Genomic DNA, 19,530 nt, shown 5'->3' with positions numbered 1-19,530 from the left:
CTCCGGGGGGACCTATCCTATCCCAAATTGGGAAAACTACTTAACCTACAGGTCCAGAAACCAAAAGACCCTAGAGCAACAACTTTGGGCTTGCTTAAAATATTTGATGTTCCAGCTGAACCAGCCTCGTTACCATCCCACGAGGTACTGGATTCGGTGATGGAAAAATCGTTGGAGACTCCATATACAATCCCACCGGTCTCCAAAAAGACAGACCTAACATTCCGAATGCAAAAGTCTAAATTTTACTCTGCGACACAACTTCCCCATTCTTCGCTGGTCGTGGAGTCAGCAATGCAGCGAGCTAAGCGATCTAGGCTGCATGCATCGACACCACCGGGCAAAGACCAAAAGATCCTGGATGAGTTTGGAAAGAGATCATATCAGTCATTTATGCTGTCCTCCAGGATTGGCCAACGCCAATTTTACTTGGTCCAATATTTCTATGAGAATCTTCAAACGTTGAAGGTAGTTCTGCCTGTTCCGGAAGACCCAATCATAGCTCAGCCGATACAAGACCTGGAGGAGGGCATTCAGCATCTTCTTCGGACGGTGTATGAATCTTTCGAGTTGTCAACACATACATCTGCCGCAGCCATTGCTGCCCGCCGCATGGCTTGACAGCTCCATTAGAGAAGACCTTCATGAATGTCTAGCAAACTTACCGTGTAAAGGGGACAACCTGTTCGGGGACAAGTTCCAGGAAACGGTGGCGAACTTGAAAGACCAAGCCCTGCCTGTTCAATCATTGACCCATTCCTCTTCCTTTGCCACACAAAAGAGGTATTACTCTGCTAACCGCAGACAACAATACCAGCGACGACCCTACAGGCAATACCAGCAGTTTCGTCCTGCTCCATACAACCCTCCCAATGGACAGCGACCCCACCGCTGCAAGCAAGAAGGGGCACAGCAGCCTCAACAGACGGCCAAACCGGGGCCATCTTTTTAATATCTACACCATCATCACTGCCACTACATCCTCCGGGAAGAATCACCCTTTGCCTTCCACATTGGGAAGCCATAACCACAGATCTATGGGTTCTGGAAATTGTGTGACTGGGATATCAACTTCGTTTCCGCACCAAACCCGATCTGCCCCACCTAATTCCAGCTCGGATTCCAAGTCATCAACAACAATTGACACTGGAAATTTCAACCCTACTTCGACAACAGGCGATACAACAGGTTCCTGTCCATGCTCGCCACAAGGGTTTTTATTCACCTTATTTCCTGATTCCCAAGAAAACCAGGGGGCTAGCATCCAATTCTGGATTTACGGGAGCTGAACAAACATCTAGTCAGGGAAAAATTCAAAATGGTCTCCCTAAAGATGATATTGCCTCGTCTTCAACCCAGGGACTGGATGTGCTCCATAGATCTAAAGGATGCTTACACACATATCCCTATCCACCACTCTTCGTGACAATATCTCTCTTTCCAGTTTCGGGACCGACACTTCCAATACAGAGTACTACACTTTGGCCTGTCGTCAGCTCCCAGTCTTCACCAAGTGCATGGCAGCGGTGGTGGCACATCTTCGCTAGAAAGGCATCAAGATTTTTCCTTACCTAGATGACTGGCTCATAGTAGCGTCTTCACTGCAGACCCTCAAAGAATACCTTCACCAAACGTTACGCTGCCTACATTGTTTGAGAATCATGGTAAACCATCAAAAATCCAATCTGGTACCAACACAATCTCTGCAATTCATAGGGGCGCGTCTGGACACCCTCAGCACCAGAGCCTTTCTCCCGACAGAACTGCGTCTAGAGATGCGATGGCTTTTTTGTTCCACCCAGTTGCTCAAGCAACCATCGGCGAGACAAATCCTCAAACTCTTGGGACACATGGCGGCAGCCATTCATACGGTTTCGAATACGCGACTACACATTCGTCGCCTGCAATGGGGACTCAAATGGCAGTGGAAACAGCACTTCCATTAACGACCCGAGTAATGCTGACTCAATCCATGCTACATGATATAATGTGGTGGCTCAAATCATCAACACTCAGGAAGGGAGCATTGCTCACGAAACCCCCCCATGACACGGTACTTACCACCGATGGCTCACGCAAGGGATGGGGAGCTCATTTAGACAATCTACAAACACAAGGCTTCTGGTCTCCACAGGAGAGCAATCTACAAATCAATCTACTTGAACTCAGAGCGATAAAAAACGCTCTCAAACCTTCCTTCCGCACTTAAGAGGCTGACGAGTCATGGTATACACCGACAATCAAGTAGCCATGTACTACATCAACAAGCAAGGAGGGTCTGGTTCATGGTCCCTTTGCAAGGAAATCCTGCAAATCCTGGATCATGTCACGCCATTCACTCCATCTTCAAGCGACGTATCTACCGGGAGCCGTCAACACTCAGGCCGACCGCCTGAGTTGTATATTCCACCCTCACGAGTGGTCACTCAATCAACAGGTTGCAGATACACTGTTAAAGCAATGGGGTCAACCATCGATCGACCTCTTCGCGACAGAACTCAATGTGAAGCTCCCTCGCTTTTGCTCCGTCTGGACCAGCAACCATCGAGTGTCCCAAGATGCATCCCTCCCTCCGCGGACAGAATGTATGCGTTTCCTCCGATACCCCTCATTACCAGAACGCTGCAAAAGTGCATAAGCGACGCAGCACAGTTAATTCTGATAGCGCCAGTGTGGCCACGCCAACCATGGTATGCCCACCTTCTACACCTATCAATAGCGCAACCAATAGCACTATCAGATTGCAGGGATCTGTTGACGCAAGAACAAGGAACACTGCTCCATCCCATGCACAAATTGCTACATTTGACAGCATGGAGATTGAGCGGCTCCTCTTGCCAGAACAGGGAATTTCAGTCTCCGCACAAACTATACTTCTCGCCTCAAGAAAACCATCCAGACGAAGGAATTATTGCTTCAAATGGAAGAGATATTCATCCTGGTGCTCTGCAAAGGGTATACCTCCATTAGACTGTGCACCAGAAGTACTGTTAGACTATTTTCACTTGTTATACACTACATGACTGGCAACTTCTTCAATCCAGAGTACATCTCAGTGCGATAGCGGCCTACCACCGGCCGTATAGAGGACAACCCATTTCTGTCCAGCCCTGTGTCTTCCATTTCCTGAAGGGCCTGACTCACCTTCGACCTCCAATTTCCAAACCACCGATAGCATGGAATCTGAATGTCGTACTGGAGCAATTAATGGTACCCTCCTTTGAACCAATGGAAGTGGCTCACATTAAATATCTTACATGGAAAGTAGTGTTTCTCATTGCCGTAACATCCGCACGCAGAGTCAGCGAACTACATGCTCTGGTGCACTACAGCCCATATATGCAATTCTATCATCAGAAGGTGGTACTTCGCACATATCCTTCTTTCCTTCCGAAAGTAGTCAGCCAGTTCCACTTGAACCAATCAATTGAATTACTCATATTTTTTCCCAAACCTCACCAAAATGATAGAGAACGATTACTGCATACCTTGGACTGCAAAAGAGCACTAGGGTATTATAAACAACGAATGCATTCCAAGTCCAGAGCCTCTCAACTTATTTGTCTCTTTCAACCCGGACGTTCCCGGTCTACTGGTAGCAAAACGGACCATATCTAGTTGGATAACACAGAGCATTCAATTCTTTTCCATGAAACAAAACTTATCCTTGCCTTTGCAACCCAATGTGCATCAAGTGAGGGCAGTATCGGCCTCCTTGGCCCATCTGCGACAGGTGGCGGCCATAGATATTTGCAAAGCAGCCACCTTGGCATCTGTACATACATTCACATCTCATTACTGTCTAGATCAAAAAACAGCTGATGATGCTAAACTCGGATGAGTTATTCTACAAACTATGTCCACCTAAACCTGTACTTGACTATCCACAAACTTAAATCATGCATAATACTTTCCTAAAGACCTGTGTGCGTGATTGGGAGCTTAGGACTCCCATGACAGCATGGCTAATTAAGCCCTGCTATCAATGGGAAAAAGCAAGTTTGCTTACCGTAAACAATGTTTCTGTAGATAGCAGGATGAATTAGCCATGCTGACCCACCCACCTCCCTGGATAGTCAGCAAGTTCTTAACCAAATGCTACATCACAGACTGAGGAGAGACTGTTTTTCTGCGCGGGAAGGCACGCGCAGCCACACAGAGCAAAGCTCTGTTTCTACTAGAAAGCTGCGCCTCCTGGGCCCTGATGGACAGTTTCCATGACAGCATGGCTAATTCATCCTGTTATCTACGGAAACACCGTTTATGGTAAGAGAACTTGCTTTTCTCTCAGTGAAGTAAATATTTTCCGTCGGAATTTTTTCGATCTTTCCCTGCATAATGGCACTCAAACCGTCCGGGTTTAAATATTGCCAATGCGGGAAGATTATGTCCCTCACGGACGGGCATAATTATTGTTATTTGTGCCTTGGGCCCGATCACGACCAGGGATCTTGTCGCGATTGTAGCAGACTGTCACCCCGAGCGCGCCGTCATCGCGCGGAGCAGATCGAGCGCCTCAAAACATCAGGTGCTCATGCCCCGACGCCATCGGCACAATCTTCACTCGGCTGGGTGAAGACGACGTTGACATCCCACAGGAAATGGGCCTCCTCCCTGGGACCACGGGAGAAGCCGCAACACTCATCAGGAGCTGGGCCCAGGTACATTATACCTACAGAGCCCAACAAATTGCACCAGGGGTCGAGAATCCCCCCCCCTGCTCCTATAAAGGCCCCGGCTGCGTTGTCCGAGGCACAGTGATCTGTTCCCGGCACTTCACGGCCTAGAGCGTCGTCTGCGTCGAAGCATGGAACACATCCAATCGTTCTTTTGTAGAAAAGGAGGAATGTTTTTGAGAGAGGTCATTTTTAATTTTTCTTTCTGAATATTATTTGTTTAGGTCTCGAAGATCGAGAATGGGCCGAAAACCTCCTGATTTCTTGGGAATGAGGAAATATTGGGAGTAGAATCCCTGATCCATTTGATGAGATGAAAGAAGCTGAATGGATTTGTTTAGAAGGAGTTCTGAGACCTCTATTTGTAATGAGGGTATCTGATGTTGGAACCCCTGAAGCGGTGGTATATGCGGCAGAAGGGGATTGGTTATGAAATTTAACTGGTAACCTTGCTTTATAATTTGTAGTACCCACTGATCTGAAGTGATGGATTCCCAATGTTCGTGGAAGAATTGTAGGCGTCCCCCAACTGGTAGGGGTGAGGATGGCATAGCCTCCCTCAAAAAGCTGGAGGCTGTTTTTGTGGGGTGATGCAGCTTGTTTAGCAGGACGCTGCTGTCGAGAACGTTGACGTGGGAGCGAAGACTGAGAAGAAGATCTCTCTGGAGTGAATGGTTATGGCCTATATGAGGGATAAGAGTGAAACTGACCCCTTGGGTATGTTTTATGACGATACGAGGGGGTTATATCTTTTTGACGACGAATGGAAGTCAGTTGGTGAAGTTAAAGAGAGTACCGCTAAGTTCTGTTCTTTCAATTTTGAAACCTTCTCTGCAAATTGGTCTAGCTAAATCAGGAAAAATTCTGACACACTGCCCTAGAAAATTAACGTTTAAATTGCGGAAATACATCTTCATGACAACACTTAAATCCGTTTCAGAAAAAAAGTAAACAAGCAAAGTTAAACGCTTGGAAACTTCCACTGTGGAATTTTCAAGAAAATTGGTCAGATTAGCAAAGCTTGGGAAATTGGATACTCTCACCTTTGGGAATTAGATGAAAGAAAATAAACTCTGAAAAATGCCGGAATATTCTCCTCAGACAATTTAACATTTCAATAAGATATTTCCTGAGAATCATTCTAGGTGATTTTCCCATGACTTGGGGGAAATTTAAGAAACGAAAATTAAGGTGCTTCTCTCGATATTCCAGGGTCTCCAAATGCCGTGAGAGAGACTCCTTGCTCTTTAATCATGGTGAGATTAAGGGAACCATCTTCTTGAATCTCTTTCTCCAATTTTGAGATTCAGTTACTATACTCATTAATCTGTTTCCCATGCATTTGAAAATTCCCTTGAAGTCTTTATGATAATGAAGAAATATTAGAGGAACGTTCAGATATCATGGTCCCTTCATGAGATAATAAGTCCTAGAGGGAGTCAAGAGTTAGCATTGTGGGTTTAGGAATTTCAGGGATTAAAGAAGAAAAATTGTACTCTGAGATGCAACCAAGTTCAGGGCTGCCGAATTCACACAAATCTCACTAGAAAATACAACAGCGGCAGTCTGAAATCTTCCACACCAGTCCTGTTGCACATTACTAGCAACTGCTGTGGTCCCGTTGAATGCTGAGAATGCTTGAGCTCCCTCCATTGCAGTCTTGCCGGTGACATCTCCCAGTGCTGCGTGCAACCCATTCGAATCAAGATATTGCTCCCATGATGGGGATCGAAGATCCAGGGGACTCAAAGATGTCTTGCCAGGTGACCCGAGCGCTCCCTTGCTTGCCTTCCCAACGGCACCAGTCCCTCTCCCCCTCCTGCCTTTAAATGCAGGATTTAGTAGACACAAAAGATGTGATAAGCGGCTGGATTGAAGAGCAAGCTCAGAGAGAAAAATTATGAACTCTCCCCTTCCTTTTAAGAGGCATGTCGCAAAAAAAAAAAAAAAAGGTAGCAAGAGGAAACAGATCCTGCTTCAGTGTGTCTAATTCATGCTGTCATCTTGGCGATCCTCCAGTCCCGATTTTTTTTTTTTTTTTTTTAAAAAGCACATTTCTCAAGTTTTCATAAAGCTGATTTTCATGGAGCCTCTGGAGCACCAGTTTTACGTGCTCGTGGTGCTGAGAAAGAGAACAGGAGAAGATGGGAATATTATCTAACTAAGTACACGGGACTGAAGAAGATCACAGAAGATTTCATTAACCATGTGCACAGGCCAATGGCATGACTTTGTATTTTGTCATGCTGGACAGGAACTAACATCTGAGGAGAGGCTGAAGTATGACCTAGAGTTGATTCTCCCATCAACCCTAGGCTTGGGTGTTTCTCAACTTTTCAGGGCATTGTGTGGCATGGTATCCTTGACCAGCACAATACAAAGAAAGATTGAGTTGCCAACGTCGTGGCTTCTCTTCAGTTAGTCAAGCTCTCCTGAGCTGCATGGGTTCCTCGGGATGGAAGCAGGTACCTACTCTTTAAGTAGAGCCATGAGAGGGTGCTGAATTTGGAGACCAAATTCAGATGACATCAGTAAATTGCCTTCTCTCTGGCATGCTCTTGAAAGCGCACGTCAATCCGAAAGCAGAGAGCAATGGAGTCATCAAGGCCGATTGGAATATCCCTGCCAGCAAGTTCATCTTTAATGTGGTCCAAAAGCCCTTGCCAGAAGATGGTGGTTAGGTTTTCTTTGTTCCATTTAATTTACATTCATCCGATTGGATAGGAAGTTGGCTGCTTGCATATTGAAATGTATGAAACATTGGTTGATAAAACCTCCCTGCAGGTTTTTGGGTCCCCCCCTCATACCTGAGGGGAGGAGTTAGGTGTGGCATGGGTTTGGAGCCTGGACTGGTGCTGGTGGAGGTGGTGAGAGTAGTGCTGGGACCTAAAGTCGAGCCTGCATGGCATCCATATAGATGCAAGATCTTGAAATAGACCAGTTCCCTTTTTCAGCTGTTCTTGCTGCTGTTGAACTCGATCGACCAAAACAAGTATGGCCTGAGTTGAGGACAAGTCCACAGATCTCATGGCCTCTGCAATCTATCTCGGAGTGTGAGCTGTCTGGCTATGGCATGGTTGATGCAGCCCAGCAGGTGAACTGGCTATGTCAAAGTCGACAGCAGACAGACAGCTCAAGCTGGGACTACTAGGCCTCCCAACAGGTACTCTAAGACCTTTACAGCTACTACAAAATGCAACTGCTAGGTTGTTATCCAGAGCGAGAAAATTTGATCACATAATGCAATATTGAGCTCACTACATTGGCCACCTATTAAAGCAAGGATAGAATTTAAGATCTTATGTTTGACAATGATAAAATAGATTGGCTGTATGCTATTATTCACTTGTATACACCACAAAGAAATTTAAGATCTTCTAATCAGAGTTTCCTCATAGTACCCTCAATACATATAGCCCACCTTAGTGAGGTCAGAGAAAGAGCCATATCAATTGCAGGACCGACATTGTGGAACACAATTCCTATGGAGTTAACAACGCAGCAGATTTTTTAGTTTTTCGAAAACAGTTAAAATCATGTATTTATGTATGAATGAATGAACTTTTATATACTGGCATTCGTAGGACACATCACACCGGTTTACAAGTAACTAGAAGAAGGAAAATACAATGAACGAGGATAGGGAAGAGGGGGGCAGGCTAGAAAAGGGGAGGAGTGGGCAAGGGCGAGTAACACAGCTAAGTGAAGGAGGAAGGAACGAGAATAAGAGGAGAAGGAGAAAGATAACCAATATAAAATACTAAAAAACATAACACATGCAGAGTGCAAGTAATAACTGGATTAGCTGTATACAAATATGTACAAAAACAATAGGCGCGTTCTAAGAGGCGGGAGGTGGAAGGATAGAACAGGGGGTAGCGGACGAAGGGAGGCTAGGGAGCCAGTGCGGTTCAAAGGAGAGCACTGTCTAGATTTGGTTAATATCCGGGTAGGCCTGCTTGAAGAGCCATGTTTTGATACCTTTTTTGAATTGGTGTAAGGCATTTAAAGATCTTACTTAACCATTAAGCTAACAACATATTTCAGTGGTTCAAATGTATATGGTAGGATGATATGAAGGCATCTAATTTAATTTTTCTTTTTCATCTTTATTTGACCATTCTCGGCTATAGAGTATTGTTTTATGATTTATATTATATTTAAAGTTAAGGTATTGTATAATTAATTTTAATGACTTTACCATTATTCTTGTTCTTAAATTGTAATTCTTTTTAAATTTATTTCTTTTTAACTATATGTTAACTTTGTAAACCGTTATGATTGACTGTTAGAATGACGGTATATAAAAGCATTTAAATAAATAAATAGGTCTGAGCTTCACCTATACCAACCCGTTTCCTTGTAGGTTGAGTTCTTGAGCCGGCAGGATTTAGCTGATGATCCTACAGAGAGCGGGCAGGCAGGGTAAGTGGAGCTCAGGTGAGGTCTGTATCCAGGTAGAAGTCTAGGCAGGCGGCAATCAGGCAAGGTCAGTATTCGGGCAAGAGACATGACCTAGAGGTTAGTCAAAAGGGGTAGCAAGAGTCAGGGAGCAAGGCTGGAGCAGGATGAAGACTGGGGTGAAGCAAAACCATAGTAGGACTGAGGCAGAGCAGGAGAGGAACAAGGAGCATGGCAAGGATAGAAGAGCAGATCCGGAACAAGCAAGGTTGAGGCAAGGAGCAGGACAGGAAGCAGAAGCAACGCACACTGCAGACTAAGCACAGAAGAATGACCTGTTGCTTAGGCACCAGTAAGGAGGAGTGAAGGATTAAAATAAGCTGCTGGTAGTGACATCTTCTGGCATCATGTCCAGGCTTCTGTAACGGTGACAATAAGGGAGGAAGAGGCATGCGTGCTTAGGACACAGCAGCGCGGCATGGCGATGGCGTTCTGCAGCGAAGACGCAGGTGAGTAAGCCCAGCCATGTATTGGCCCATCATTATGTTATCCCAATTAAGAGAACAAGAGGGACATTTTTCACAAGAATCAGGGATTTAGATAAAACAAGGGAGTTAAAGTAAATTAAAAAAAAAAAAAGGGAGTTAAGCAGCCATTATCACTAGATTAGCTGTCCCCTTGCGGTTCATTGCAAACTAACGTAAAATACACCAAATAAGTTTAAAGGACTTTTACATAAGATTAAGTATCCCTTCTTCCTTAGCAACTAACAACTCAATATTAAGATGCAGACAGCATTCCAGTAGCTAGATGGGGGACATCTAGTCTTTTACACTGAGAGCCACATGTATGATTATCTTCCTGTTGGTGAGAGGTTATATGTGTGCTTAATGCAAAGAGATCCTGGCTGTCAGATAATGAGTCCAATCTGGATGCTAGAGTGGCAGACCTGGAGGAGCTGAGGCAGATAGAGGTATATTCCAACTCAAGTCTGGCAGCCTTAGAGGAGCAAGATCACTTGGAAGGAAAACAGCACCTTGATGTATCAGTAATCCTGCAGCTAGGATCTGCTGTCCAGGAATGCATGTTCCTTTTGCACAGAGGATGATGGTCTAGGACTTTTCTAATTATAGCTAGTGTTATAGTTGGTGATTTGATCATTAGAAATGTAGATAACTGGATTGCTGGTGTACATGAAGGATCACTTGGTAATTTGCCTGCCTGGTGTGAAAGGTGGTGGACCTCACACGTCATCTAGCTAGGGTTTAGACTGTGCTGGACAGGAGCCAGCAATCATGGTATAAGTGGGAGGGAGATTCCAGAGCCACTAGGGTATCATTCTCAGAAATACACCCTGTTCCATGTGCAGGACTCCAGGGCAGGCAGAGCTCTGGAGTCTCTTTGTGGATAAGTCAATGGTGCAGGAAAGAATGCTTTAGATTTGTTAGGAAGTGGGTAACATTTTGGAGAAAGGGGATCCTTTTTTGAAAGGATGGGATTCACCTTACTCAGGGTGGAAGTAGGTGCTAAAAAAGAGAGAGCACAGCTTTTATACTAGAACATTGGGGGGGGGGGGAGGAAGCAGTCACACAGCAGTGCATGATTCAGAGTGATGTATCGTTGAAGGATACTATCAAAATGGGGTTTACAGCATCCCAATAGAATCTAATAAAGGCTAAAGTAGCCCAGGTACTTTAAGTAAAGAGCAGACTGAGTTAAGATACCTGTTAACTGGTAGGAAAGTTGTAAATATAAACACAAAACATACATAAAAATACCTACTGTATCTGAATGTAATCTGATTTGAAGTGGCTGAAAAATGGAATATAAATCAAATAAATACATAAAAATATCTCTGTCCAGTCTCAGAAAAGGCACAGTCGGGGGGGGGGGGGGGGATCAAGATAGCGGCATGACTTGGCAATGGACGTGCAACCTGATATTTCTCGTTGATAGCAGGGCTGAATTAGCCATGCTGTCATGGGAACTGTCCATCAGGGCCCAGGAGGCGGAGGTTTCTAGTAGAAACAGAGCTTTGCTCTGTGCGGCTGCACATGCCTTTCCGCGCAGAAAAACAGTCTCCTCAGTCTGTTTTTCTGCGTGTGGGAGTGCACACGGGGCTGGACTTCTCCTCAGCAAATTTTAAAAACAGAAGAAAAATGTCAAAAAAACCAGATCCGAGGCCCTCCGGGTTCAAGCCCTGCACTTGTGGCAAGATCATGTCCAACAGAGATGGACAGGATCGCTGCTACAGGTGCCTGGGGCCGGATCACCAGGAGGCCGCCTGTAAACACTGCGGCAGGATGTTGCCGCGGGCCCGTCGCAGAGGGCCAGAAGATTCAGGCACTCCGTCTGGGAAACCTGGGCTATGCCCCACCATCGGAAGCACACTCCTCGCCCGGGCCGGAACATCAGCGGACCCCAACGGTAAGGAGAGCGGCCTCAGTCGAACCCTCCACCTCCTCGACTGGGGTCAGAATGGGAACCACCGAGGAAACCCTCCACAGAGACACCCAAAGATCTCTCCCCACCAGGTCCTTCCCAACCTACGCCCCCTACCCCTGAAAAGGGTTAAGTCACCCACAGTAGTGGATTCCGAATCACCACAGTCTTCTCCATCGTCATCCACAGGATACCCCTCAGATCCACCGGAGGACACACAGGAACCATACTCACCCCCAGAAGATCTCTCTTATCCGAAATTCTTAGATAAGATGGGAGCTCTTTTCAACCTAGAGGTGCAAAAGATGCCTGATCCACGGGCGGAAACATTGGGTATCTTCAAGATATTCGATATACCAGCGGAATCTACCACACTTCCGTCGCACAAAGTGCTTGATTCCGTGCTCGAGAAAATGTGGGAGTCTCCCTATACAACCACACCGGTGTCCAGGAAACTGGATCTAAAATTTCGCATGCAAAAATCCCCGTTTTACTCCACACCGCAGCTTCCACACTCGTCTCTTGTAGTGGAATCAGCGATGCAGCGGGCCAAGAGATCCAAATTACACGGATCAGCACCTCTGGGGAAAGAGCAACGCCTTTTGGATGACTTCGGGAAAAGGGCATACCAGTCCTCTATGCTTTCTTCTCGGATTAGTCAACACCAATTCTATCTGGTGCAGTACCTTTACGAGAGTTTGCAGACCCTAAAGGCTGCGCTACCCGATATAGACTCGACAACGTCATCAGTCAATCATCCAATTCAGAATTTGGAAGAGGGAATCCGTCGCCTCCTTCGTACGGTGTATGAAGGGTTTGACTCATCGGCGCGCACTTTGGCTTCAGCTATTGCTGCCCGCAGAATGGTCTGGCTCAGATCCAGTGCCATTAGGGAAGAATTACATGAGAGATTAGCGAACATTCCATGTAAAAGGGATAATCTCTTCGGCGACAAATTCCAAGAGACGGTAGCAAACCTCAAAGACCAGGTGGTGGCGGTTCAATCACTAACTCATAACCCATCTTTCACACCTCATAGGTATTACACACCTACTCGCAGGCAACCATATACTCGTCGACCTTTTTATCAGTACCAACAGTTTCGACCTGCACCTTACAACACCCCGCAGCGGGCAACAACACAGACTCCTCTTCCAAGAAGGGGAAGACCAAGACCACAATGACAACCATCCCAACAACCGCAGGTGACTGCAAAATCGACACCCTCTTTTTAGTGCCGCTGCCATCATCACTGCCGCCATTCCCACCGGGCAGGATTTCATTATGCCTACCGTACTGGAAAGCCATCACTATGGATCTATGGGTTCTGGAAATAGTAAGACAGGGATATCAACTCCATTTCAACGTCAAACCCACTCTACCGCATCTGTTGTCCCCCCAATCTCGGGGCCAACAACATCAACTACAGCAGAAAATCGCATCCCTCCTCCACCAGCGAGCGATTCATCAAATTCCATCTTGGGCTCGCGACAAGGGATTCTACTCACCATATTTCCTAATTCCCAAGAAGACTGGTGGCCTGAGACCAATCTTGGAACTCAGAGAGTTGAACAAACACTTGGTCAAAGAGAAATTCAAAATGGTATCCCTAAAGACAATCTTACCGCTTCTCCAACCCAAAGATTGGATGTGCTCCATAGACTTGAAAGATGCCTATGCCCATATTCCAATACACCAGTCGTCATGGCAATACCTGTCTTTCCAATTTCAGAAGAGACATTATCAGTATCAGGTACTCCCCTTTGGACTCTCGGCAGCCCCCAGAGTCTTCACCAAGTGCATGGCAGTGGTGGTGGCACATCTCCGTCAGCAGGGCATCAAAATTTTCCCCTATCTGGATGATTGGCTGATTGTGGCCTCCGAGCCCCAGATTCTCAACAACTACCTACACCAAACCATTCAATGCCCGAACAGTTTGGGGATCATAGTCAATTACCAAAAATCAATTCTCATTCCGACGCAATCTATTCAGTTCATAGGAGCGCATCTCGACACCGTCCGAGCCAGGGCATTCCTACCAAAAGAAAGGAGACTAGACATGCACCGCCTCTTTCAAACCACAAAGGTACTCAAAACAGTCAGCGAGACAAATCCTCACCGTCCTGGGTCATATGGCGGCTGCCATTTACACCATTCCCAACACACAGCTCCATATGCGTCATCTACAGTGGGGACTCAAACGACAATGGAAGCAACACACACAACCGTTATCAATCAGAGTGAAATTCACTCAGGCAATGCTACAAGATATACAGTGGTGGCTCCGGGGGAAGAATTTGCAGACGGGAGCATTGTTCTTCACTCCCCAATACAATGCAGTCCTTACCACAGATGCTTCATAGAAAGGCTGGGGTGCACATCTAGACCACCTACAAATGCAGGGTCTGTGGTCGCCGCAGGAACAAGGCCTGCAGATCAACCTCTTAGAGCTCAGAGCGATCAAGAACGCTCTCCATGGCTTCCTTCCGCACTTAAGAGGACGAAGAGTTATGGTTTACACCGACAACCAAGTCGCGATGTTCTACATCAACAAACAAGGAGGGTCCAGTTCCTGGTCACTATGCAAGGAAACCCTACAAATTCTGGAACATGCGGCTCGACACTCCATATGTCTGCAAGCCACATACCTGCCGGGAGCAGTCAACACTCAAGCCGACCGTCTAAGCAGAATATTATACCCACACGAATGGACACTCAACCAATAGGTGGTGGAAAGGTTGTTCCATACATGGGGGGAACCAACCATGGACCTTTTCGCCACAGAACTCAACACGAGACTCCTTCGTTTTTGTTCAGTTTGGGCCAGCAAAAACCGGATAGCCCAGGATGCATTCCTCCTTCCATGGACGGAACCTCTCATGTACTCATTCCCTCCGATTCCCCTCATAACATGTACAATACAAAAGTGCATAAGAGATGCAGCACAATTGATCTTAATTGCACTAGCATGGCCACGCCAACCGTGGTACACTCATCTGCTCCATCTGTCCATAGCTGCCGGACAGAGAAGACCTCTTGACGCAAGAACAGGGAACCCTGTTACAACCCATGCACAACTTCCTACGCCTAACGGCGTGGAGATTGAGCGGTTCCTATGGAGAGAACAAGGGATATCACTATCCGCACAAACTATTCTCCTAGCCTCGAGAAAACCCTCTATCCGTAGAAACTATAGTTTCAAGTGGAAGCGGTATATGACATGGTGCTCCTTGGAAGGGGTACCTCCCTTGGATTGCTCTCCGGAAAAATTACTGGATTACCTTCACTCATTGTATCAGACGGGCCTCGCTACCTCGTCGATCCAACGGACAACCCATCTCTGGTCATCCATTTCAAGATTTATAAAAGGCCTCACTCATCTTCGACCTCCCATCTCAAAGCCTCTGGTTCCGTGGAATCTCAATTTGGTGCTAGAACAATTAATGGTAGCGCCATTTGAACCAATGGATGAGACTCACATCTAATACCTAACCTGAAAAGTAGTATTTCTCATCGCTCTTGCATCAGCGTTGGTACACTACTCTCCATACCTCCAATTCTTTCATAACAAGGTAGTACTGCGAACACACCCATCGTTCCTACCAAAAGTAGTCACTCGATTCCATTTGAACCAATCCATCGAGTTGCCAACGTTCTTCCCCAAACCACATCAGAACAAAAGGGAAAGATTGTTGCATACATTGGACTGCAAAAGGGCGTTGGTGTATTATAAACGTTGTACACAGTCGGAGACTAGAGTGTCACAGTTATTTGTTTCTTTCAATCCGAACGCTCCTGGGATCCCAGTAGCCAAACGGACTATATCAAGTTGGATTGCCCGAATGCACACCAAGTGAGGGCAATGTCCACCTTACTTGCTCATCTTTCTCAAGTACCACCAATAGACATCTGCAAAGTGGTGACATGGTCTTCATTAAACACGTTTACGTCGCATTATTGTCTAGACCAACAGATGTCGGACGATGCTAAACTGGGGAAAGTGGTTTTACAGACAATATCCACCTGAGCTGCAACTGACTATCTACGCTTTGGATCACGCCAAAAACAAAAAGCTAAGCACTATAATAGCGTGATCGGGAGCTTAGGACTCCCATGACAGCATGGCTAATTCAGCCCTGCTATCTATGGAAACACCGTTTACAGTAAGCAAACTTGTTTTTTTCCTCATTCTTTTACAATGCCTCCTAAACACAAAGGCAAAACTTGGACTTACCACTCAGAGCCCTCTTTGTTGCTCAGGTAGCACATGATATCGGACTTCATGGCCGCTGCAATCTTCAAAGGAGGAGATATCCTTTGTGCTGGTTTGGATGGAGGAGAGTCTGCTCTGACTGTGGAAGGGGTTTCCTTCAGCGTGCCAAGACCCCATATATTGCAGCAGTGTCAGATGAAGTGGTTACTGGCTGCTGTGAGGGGAGATTCTGGTACCTCCATGGGTGTTGGCGCTGAGAAAGTGCCACCTGTTACACCATTTCTAGAGGTTGAATGCCCTATCGATGAGTCCGGTCAGGTTCCCAATATTCCTCCAGCCTTTGTGGCTCCTTCAAATTGGCGATAGTTACCATGGAGGCTGTCTGTGACTTGATAGCATAGGCCTGGACTATGGAAATAATTTGCTCTACTAAGGCAGAAAAAATCTCTCTCTGTTTAGAATCTCATTACTGCATGGAATATCTCTCAGAATAAATTTTTGGAGAGATACTCGTCCTCAGAATAAGATGTTTCTGGCATAAAAAATGTTCAGTCCACGTTAATTCAGGAGCAGAACAGCCTCCAAAGAAGAATTTAAGTTTTTGAAAATAGAATGTGTCAGCTTAATTTGTTTCATCAATTTCCCTAGGGTTATGGGAGAGCTACCTAGGATGACTTTGTGGCATTATTTTCTTCAAGTTTTGTACATTTCTGAAGACTGTTCCAGCCCTAAACAGTTTACTTTCTTATGTCTGGGAACAGTCAACCACAGGCTGGAGATTTGGATTTAACTGTTTTCTTAGAGACTTCTCATTTAGAAGTCATAGAAAGATCCACTTTATTGTTATCTTCTTCTCTGAGTCAGGTCTTAGTTTTATAATGAGGAATTTCTTAAAAAATATTGCTGTTTCCTTCATGGGATATTCTGTTCAGATTTTTCCTGATTTTTCTCATGCTACTCAGGATAGGAAAAGGGCGTTTTTGGTACTTCGTCAAGATGTCTTAGCAGTAGGAGCAACTTTTGTTAAGATTTCCTTGAAAATGTCTTATTAAATTGTTTCATATTCTTTGCTCCTGAACAGCTACAAGTGTTTTTGAACTCTAGGAAAGCTTTGATTTCCAGTCCCATAGCTTCTCTGTAGGAACATCATTAATATTTCATCACAGTTTAATATCACATTACAGCGTTTTCCTTAAATATTTATTTCTTCTGGGTTCTCCTCCTTTTCTGTCCCCCCTATGTTATTTCCTTTTGTTTGTGGGCTCTCTTTAAGAATGTCTGACTTCCTTGAATGATTTTGTGTATCATAATTCCTCTTATATTTCTGTTTAAACTGTATTCTTTGTAATTTTGTTAAAATTCATAAATGAAAAGTTTAAAAAATCTGTATTCAAATGCCAGAAGTCTAAAAAGTAAGATGGGCGAGTTAGAATGTATAGCACTGAATGAAGAAATAGACATAATTGGCATCTCAGAGACCTGGTGAAAGGAGGATAACCAAGGAGGAACAGTGCGATACTAGGAAAACTTTCACAGCATCTCTACAATTCCCTCAGTTTTTTTTCCCTCTGAGCATTAGCACAGATGAGTACTTTTTTTTTTTCAGTTTTCGAACCTTTTTTTTTAATCTTTTACTGTGTTGCCTTGCTGTCTTGGCAGCCCCCAAGACAGAACTTTTCAGTGCTGGTTAAAAAAAACTTCTTCACAGAAAATGTCCAGCACTAAGAAGCCCACCATCATTAACTTCAAGGATTGTGTATGTGGAAAGATGTCCATCACTGTGGCCATGACATTTGTTACCAGTGCTATGGACCTGACCATGACCAATCTAACCGCTGTCATTGCGGCCAGATGTCTCCATGCTCTCAGAAGTCTAGAGCCTGGAAGTTGGAGAAACTGAAGAGTCACAGCCTCCTTCCAGAGTAAAGCCTCTTCTAGCTCCCTGGGCATTAGATAGAGCAGGAACTCCTTGAGTAGACTTCTCCCTCGTTGGAGCATGCCTTGGACCCCTCCATCTCACTGGGGTCAGGTAAACATCAAATGCTCTGTTCGCAGACCTTGGCAAGGCTTTGTGTGCACTGTAGGGCTTGTGGCTAAGTAAAAAGAAAAAGTGCCATTCCTTGAAGCCAACAGCACCAGAAGCACTGGACAACAGCATCTGTGATGTTGAGCACCTGAAGTCACAACTAACTTTGATAGGTATGATGCTTTCTCCCTTGACGCCTCCCCACCAGGCCTCTGTGATATCGATGCAGCTATTCCTCATATCTCCAGTTCCTTTGACCTACGGAAGATGGGAGTTGCACAGGAAGATGTGCTCCAGTTTCAAGGGCAATTTCCCTATCAAGGCTACTGAGTAAGGCCTTCGTCTAGAAATACCAGATCCCATCTTCCCATCTGCTCTGAGGTACCCTTTAATTTCTAACCAATGCTGCCATGGGGACAAATGCTGCCATGGGGACAAATATTTCTAACCAATGCTGCCATGGGGACAAATATTGAAAAGTCCAGAGGGTTTTCAGAAAGATTCCATTTTAATTTCTGAAGAGGATATTTCACTCCAATACCTGGCCAGAGGGCACAACTGCCCTTAGAGTAAGTGGCAGAGTTGGCAGCTAAGGACAAGGAAGGCATGCTTCAGCCTCTTCTCTCCAGATTATTGGATTTACTCCCTCAAGGAAGAGTCCCCTTTGCCCCTGTCACAAGTGGTACCCCATCAGAACCCCCGTGAGAGGTTTTGAGATCTCGCCCTACTTTTGCAATGGAATGAAAGAGGTGGTGAGACCTAAGAAGGAGCAGAGATGCAAGTAGAGAAATAATGATTTGGGCTCTCATGAGCAAGTATTGATGGCTCTGGGCTCACATCACGTTGTGCTGTGCTTACATTTGAATGCATAGTTCCATCTAGTGGAATATTTTCTGGTAGCAAGTAGTATATTTTCCATCTTTATAAGCAGATGCTTGGTAATTACTAAGTGTTCAACATCCATGCCATTAAGTGAAGGGATCTGGCTAAAGAAGACGACTGGCGTCCTGTGTGAGTAAGATGGGTCCCTTTCCTAAGGGAACTGGTGGATGTGATGAGAGTTGTATTAGATATGCTTACCACACTTGTCTGGGCCATGCTGGGGAGATCAGAATCATATGAGCTCTGTCCCTGATCAGTTTCAGTACTGTCCTGGTGATCATTGGAAAAGCATACACGAGGTCTGATGCCCAATTGAGCAGAAATGTCTTGAGCAACTCTCAGCAAGCTCCAATGGATTTTGCAAAATCAGTCTAGTTTCCAATTCACCTCTGATGCAAATAATCTATAGCTGGTCGACTCCTGAGTCAAAAAAGTCTGTCAGCCACGGGTTGTCTGAGGGTCTATTCATGAGAATTGAAAATCCTGCTGAGCCAATCCACTTCCATGTTTGCAAGGCCCAGGATATGCGAAACTTTCAAGGTAAAATAATATGACCACAAATAATCTAATTCCGGTAAAACGTACTAACAGCAACAACTTAGACTACTAATGATCTCCTTTCTTCTAGTCAATGGACAATCAGTGACAAAAAAATTTCCCATCATCATGGACCTGCTATACGACACAAAACCTAATTTTATAGCAATAACAGAATCATGGCTAAAAAAAATCAAATGTAGTCCTAAAGAACCAGCTCCCAAACAAAAACTACGAGGTCTTCTCGATTCCGAGAATAAATAAAAGAGGCGGCGGATTAATATTAATTATTGAAAAAATATTTAAAACTAAATTACTCTTGATCACAGCGCCAATGAATCATGAAATTGCCC

The 19,530-nt window shown here is 45.2% G+C and overlaps 1 protein-coding gene across 6 annotated transcripts in view; it reads left to right on the top strand.

The window, feature by feature from the left end:
- TMCO1 (transmembrane and coiled-coil domains 1) overlaps positions 1 to 19,530 on the top strand; it is a 526,809-nt gene that overhangs the window by 5,933 nt on the left and 501,346 nt on the right. The window contains exon 2 of one of the 6 annotated variants that reach the window (XM_029617468.1): positions 9,493 to 9,586. The exons of the other annotated variants lie outside the window; for them this stretch is intronic. Coding sequence (XP_029473328.1) covers positions 9,556 to 9,586 — 31 coding nt within the window. The 5' untranslated portion in view covers positions 9,493 to 9,555. The remainder of the gene's footprint in view (positions 1 to 9,492; positions 9,587 to 19,530) is intronic. 6 annotated transcript variants of the gene reach the window in all.

Source organism: Rhinatrema bivittatum, chromosome 10, assembly GCF_901001135.1.
Source record: "Rhinatrema bivittatum chromosome 10, aRhiBiv1.1, whole genome shotgun sequence".
NCBI classification, from domain to species: Eukaryota; Metazoa; Chordata; class Amphibia; order Gymnophiona; family Rhinatrematidae; genus Rhinatrema; species Rhinatrema bivittatum.
The sequence above is the reverse complement of the archived record's forward strand: the minus strand, read 5'-3'. Positions and strand labels throughout refer to the sequence as shown.